The sequence below is a fragment of the Lontra canadensis genome, unplaced genomic scaffold, assembly GCF_010015895.1.
Source record: "Lontra canadensis isolate GAN:19392208 unplaced genomic scaffold, GSC_riverotter_1.0 scaffold4, whole genome shotgun sequence".
In the NCBI taxonomy this organism is placed as follows: Eukaryota; Metazoa; Chordata; class Mammalia; order Carnivora; family Mustelidae; genus Lontra; species Lontra canadensis.
In genome coordinates, this window is record NW_022630998.1 from 32320405 (window position 1) to 32325413 (window position 5009).

The following is a 5009-nucleotide window of genomic DNA, read 5'->3' on the forward strand; positions in this document are numbered from 1 at the left end:
CGTTGAGAGGTGGGATCAAAGGTCACTTCCCTTGAACAAAGGCAGGCCTTCTTAACTAACTCAACCAACAGAGTAAGGCATGTTAACTTCTGAAGCTAGATCTTAAAAGTCAATACAACTTCTGTCTGACTCTCAGGGTGTTCATCCTTGGAGACTCAAGCTATATGGAAACTCAAACTAGCTCACAAAGAAAGACCAGTGGTGTGCTTAATGAAGCCAGTTGATATTGGCTAACCAGAGGCAACTGTTAAACCTTCAAGAATTTTCTGAGGCAACTGTCAAACACAGTCATGATTACAAATTACAAATTAGATTACAAATTAGATTATGTCAACTTACAATTAAATAAACAAAGGTATTAAAAACAAAGGTAATAAATAATCAAACCTCATCATTTTTTAAAACTGTTACTACATTTTACTATTACCTATGTTCTCTTTTTTTTAATTACTTATGTCCTAAAGGTTATTAATGTCCATTTTTTAAATGTGGTAGAAATACTATATAATATGCTACTGCTACTATGTATTCCTTCCCAACTCTAGAAAAATCAAACTTTAGGAACAGAACTACTCTAAGCCTTCTCTTCCAAAATTTAAAAACAATCCTTAAAAAGATCAAACTGAACCACAAAGAATTTAACTGCATGCCAGAATGAAGTCCAACATTCTTTAAAGAAATCCCAAACCCAACACATGATAACACAGAATTCAAAATATCTGTGATCCAAACAATTACTTACTAAACGTGAAAAAAAGCAGGAAATAATAATTAAGGGATACAGACCCAGAAATGACAGAGATAACAGAATTACCAGATATGGACATGAAAACGTATTATAAATACATTTCATATAATCAAAAAGGTAAAGAAAAACATGAATATAAAGAGAAGCAAAATGGAAGATTTGGGTTTTGGAGCTCTGTTTGGTTTTGGTAACAGCTTTTCACTATGTTTCACAGAGAGAAAAAGGTGATTTCTTTTAAAAGAACAAAATAGAACTTCTAAAGATTAAATGTACCTATCTGAGATTAACATTTTACTGAATGAGACATATGGCAAATTAGACACCACAAAAGAAAAGATTATGGAATTTGAAAACATAGCAGGAGAACTGATCCAAAATGAAGCACAAGGAGACATAAGACTGGAAAACAAATAAAGGAGCTGGACTGGCAGATGCTTTCCCTTTTTTTGAGCACCATTTTTAACAAGTCATAAAAAGTCTTGTTTCAAAACATTCTAAGTCAATTGCCTTGTTGACAACAGAAAAGATTTATCATTCTCTTTAAGTATACATCTCCATTTCTATAGTTATTTCATACTAAGGCTTTCATGTTGACCCTAAATTTCACCTTTTGGGGAAGGAAAGATATCTTACATGCTTGATCCACTGAACTGAGACTTTTTTTTTTTTGCTTTTTTTTTTAATCTCATTCTCTGCCTAGTTTTCTGTGGATAATGAAGAAAGAAGGATTTTCTGTTAAACTTTATAACAAATCCTCTGAGGTCAACAACTAAAGAAATAGTGCTTAATCATCTATAAATCCAACACCACCCCTAGAAGTCAACAATCTCAGGAATGGTGATTTTATCCAAAGACTTTTGGCATACAGAAAGAGCACTTCCATGTTAAAAAAAGGACAGGGTAGATTTACATAACCTGACATTGAAAATTGTTCAAAATGTTCTGTTAAGTGGAAAATGATAGCTGCAAATTAGTACATATAGTATAATACAATTTACAAAATACAGTTGAACTTAAACAATATTGTTTAAACTACATGGGTTCACTTACTTGAGGATTTTTTCAATAAATACAGTACACTACTATAAATGTATTTTCTCTTCCTTATGATTTTCTTAACATTTTCTTTCCTTTAGCTTACTTCATTGTAAAAATATGGTATGCAATATATATTACATATAAAATATGTTTTAATCGACTGTTTATGTTATCAGTAGGGTTTCCTATCAATGGTAGGTTATTAGTAGTTAAGTTCTGGGGGAGTCAAAAAGTTCTACATGGATTTTCAACTGTGCAGGGCATCAGCGCCCCTTATCTCCTTGTTGTTCAAGGGCCAACTGTATTATTACTTAGTAATTTGTGGGTCTTCGTGTGTACATGTAGATGTGTATAAAAAGAGAAACCTGGAAAAATATTCAGTAGCCCCCTAAAATTACCACAAGGTCTCACTAAAAGAGAAGAATGATGAGGTCTTTCATTGTCTACCCTTTACATATTTGTATTATTTGAAATTTTTATAACAAGAATGCTTTACTTTTATAATCAGGACAAAAATTAGCTAAGAGAAGTAAAAGAGAAAATGGGGAGAACTATAGGCAAATTGCAGAACTCCAGCTCTACCTCCACACCCCCAAAGCCCTACTCAAACCACCACTTATGGAGGGGCCGCTCTACTCAACCACAATGGAGACCTTTGTCCATAAAGGAAAAAAATGGCACAACTCTCCAATAACTTCCTCTGCTCTCTGGAGAATACAGTATCTGTGCCACAACTAGTGAGAACAAACAATCATCACCATAGGACTCACCAGCATTCCCAAACTTTATTGAATCACTTCTTCCTTCCTTTTCTTGGACTTTCTTTGCTTTCTTTTGAACAGGCCCATCACTCTCCAGCGGTCTCTTTTTACCGCTGCCAACTTCTGCAACCTATATTAGAAAATGATGTGTTATCTCTAATCTCAAAACTTGATGTATGTGAAATAATTTAAGCTTCACTTCTGAATAACAAGGTTCTTGCCATCCCACTACTTATGGAATCACATACCTTTAGACTTGGAAAGAACTATATAGATATTCTCCGTACTGTTATGAAAGACAATGTGGAGACCAGAAGTCATGAGCCTCAGCACTTCAAGCCCTGCTAGCATTAATTAGAACCAAGGCTTATGCCTTTCTTTACTCAATCAGCCTTCACCTATCTCAGATTATAAAACCTGAGTCACCCTACTTACCTATGTTAAATAAAATACCTTTTAAAAAAATATATCCATTCAGGAAAGGTGAAATTAGATACATAACAAAAGGACACTACCATTTTTGAAACGTCAGTGTTAATTATAATTTAACTGTTTCATGTTCAAACTTGGCTTATGTTCACCACTGAAGATACCACAAGACTATAAACTATGTACTGGCAGGAATCCTGTCAAAAATTAAGTCCTTCACAAAATACCTGCTACATAGTAGGTGTAAAATAAAATCTTGGTATATTCATGAAATGTAGACTATCATCAAAAATCAAAAACAGGGGCACCTGGATGGTTCAAGTCAGTTAAGTGTCTGCCTTCAGCCCAGGTCATGATCCCAAGGTCCTGGGATGGAGTCCCATAATGGGCTCCCTGCTGGGTGGGGGAGTCTGCTTCTTCCTCTACCCCTCCCCCTGCTTGTGTGTTCTCTCCCCAAGTGCTCTCTGCCAAATAAATACAATCTTTAAAAAAAAATCAAAAACAGGAGAGGAGAACTCACTCTGAAAGAAATATAAATGAAGACTTTGTAGCTAGGCTGTCATCTGTATTAAAAATTGGAGGGTGGCTAAAAGTCAGTCTGCAATCCCTTTCCACATCCTCAGCTGTTGTTATTGTTTGGTTTTTTTAAAATTTTATTTATTTATTTGTCAGTGAGAGAGGGCACAAGCAGGGGGAGCAGCAGGCAGAGGGAGAAGCAGGCTCCAGCTGAGCAAGGAGCCCAATGCAGTACTGGATCCCAGGAGCCTGGGATCATGACCTGAGCTAAAGACAGATGCTTTACCGACTGAGCCACCCAGACGTCCCAACACATCCTCAGGAAGTGTTGAGATCAGGAAGATACTGCATCAGGAAGCCTCGGGGAGGGCTCAAGCTTGGACTTTCCCCGCTGGCAGTGTCCCTGGGAAAAACAAAACCAACTATTTTACTCAGGTGAACGGTGGTAAGCAACAGGAAGGATTCAATGACTAACCATTCACATCTGCACTCCTTTAAACCTAATCCAGCCAAACTGTGTATCAAACTTTACAATCAGCCACAAGAAGTATAGTCACTGAGGAACTGTACAATATGACTGCTTTTACCCTATTCGCTTGAAATATTGAGCACTGCTGTTGCATGCTTAAAAACTAGAGACTTAGCGGCAATTTACGTCCGGTTACTTAACCAAGTATATACAAATAAGGTAAATAAAGCTCCTCTTTAACCTTCAATGCAGATTTTTTATTTTTAAGGCTGGGGAGGTAAAATGGAGGTTAAAAGATGTATCCTTTGCCCACAAGCCCCTACCCTCATCAGAATGGAAGTACGGAGACCTGAGCTCCTGTTTCGAGTCTGCCATTAAGTATCCGCGAGACCTTGGCCTCAAGTCTATTACTCCTAGAGGAAACTAAAACGTGAACTGCGCGGAGGATGGAGGCCAGCCCGACTTTTCCCGCCTTCTCCTTTCAGAGCCCTGCCCCTCTCTTTTCCGGCCGTCTCATCTCGCCGATTCTCGCGCATTATCCCCGCCTCCTCCCGCTCCACCCACAAGCACGGTTTCCGCACCCGCCCATCTTGCCCCGCCCCATCTCCCGCCGGCCCCGCCCCGTCCTAGGCCAAACCCACCACGTGTGGCGGCAACTGAGGCGGGAAAGTGGACGCTAGGGGCGCTGCGGAGTCAGAGTCAGGGTCGGCCTTGTCGGCTGTACCCGTGGGGGACGAGGTGGACTTCAGGCTTCCCGTAGACTGGAAGAATCTGCTCAAAACCGCTTGCCCTGCAGGGGCTGGGCTGGTGGTAGCGGCACGGCCAAAGGCAGGTTTCCGGCCCGACATCGCACGATACAGAGCAACACCACCCAGGAAGGTCCGAGCCCGGAGCGCGAGCCCGTGGCCGCAGATCCCCGGCGTCTGCGGACGCGAGCACGTCACGACCTTGGGTGCGCCGGGGCGGGGGGCGGAGTCTCGGCTGCACAAATGGGACCGAGGAGGCGGGGTGGCAGCAATTTCGCGCCAAGCGCGGCCGGGAGCCTACG

At 40.4% G+C, this 5009-nt stretch overlaps 1 protein-coding gene across 3 annotated transcripts in view; it reads right to left on the bottom strand.

Moving 5' to 3' along the window:
- The window catches only part of MSH3 (mutS homolog 3), a 174280-nt gene extending 169428 nt beyond the window's left edge, over positions 1-4852 (bottom strand). For all 3 annotated transcript variants that reach the window (XR_004381402.1, XM_032847505.1, XM_032847514.1), the window contains exons 1-2: positions 4603-4852; positions 2557-2677 (exon numbers count right to left, since the gene is read on the bottom strand). Coding sequence is in view for 2 of the 3 variants with exons in the window: in XM_032847505.1 (XP_032703396.1) it covers positions 2557-2677; positions 4603-4809 (328 nt within the window). In the remaining variant the exon portion in view is untranslated. The remainder of the gene's footprint in view (positions 1-2556; positions 2678-4602) is intronic.
- Positions 4853-5009: the final 157 nt, after the last annotated feature.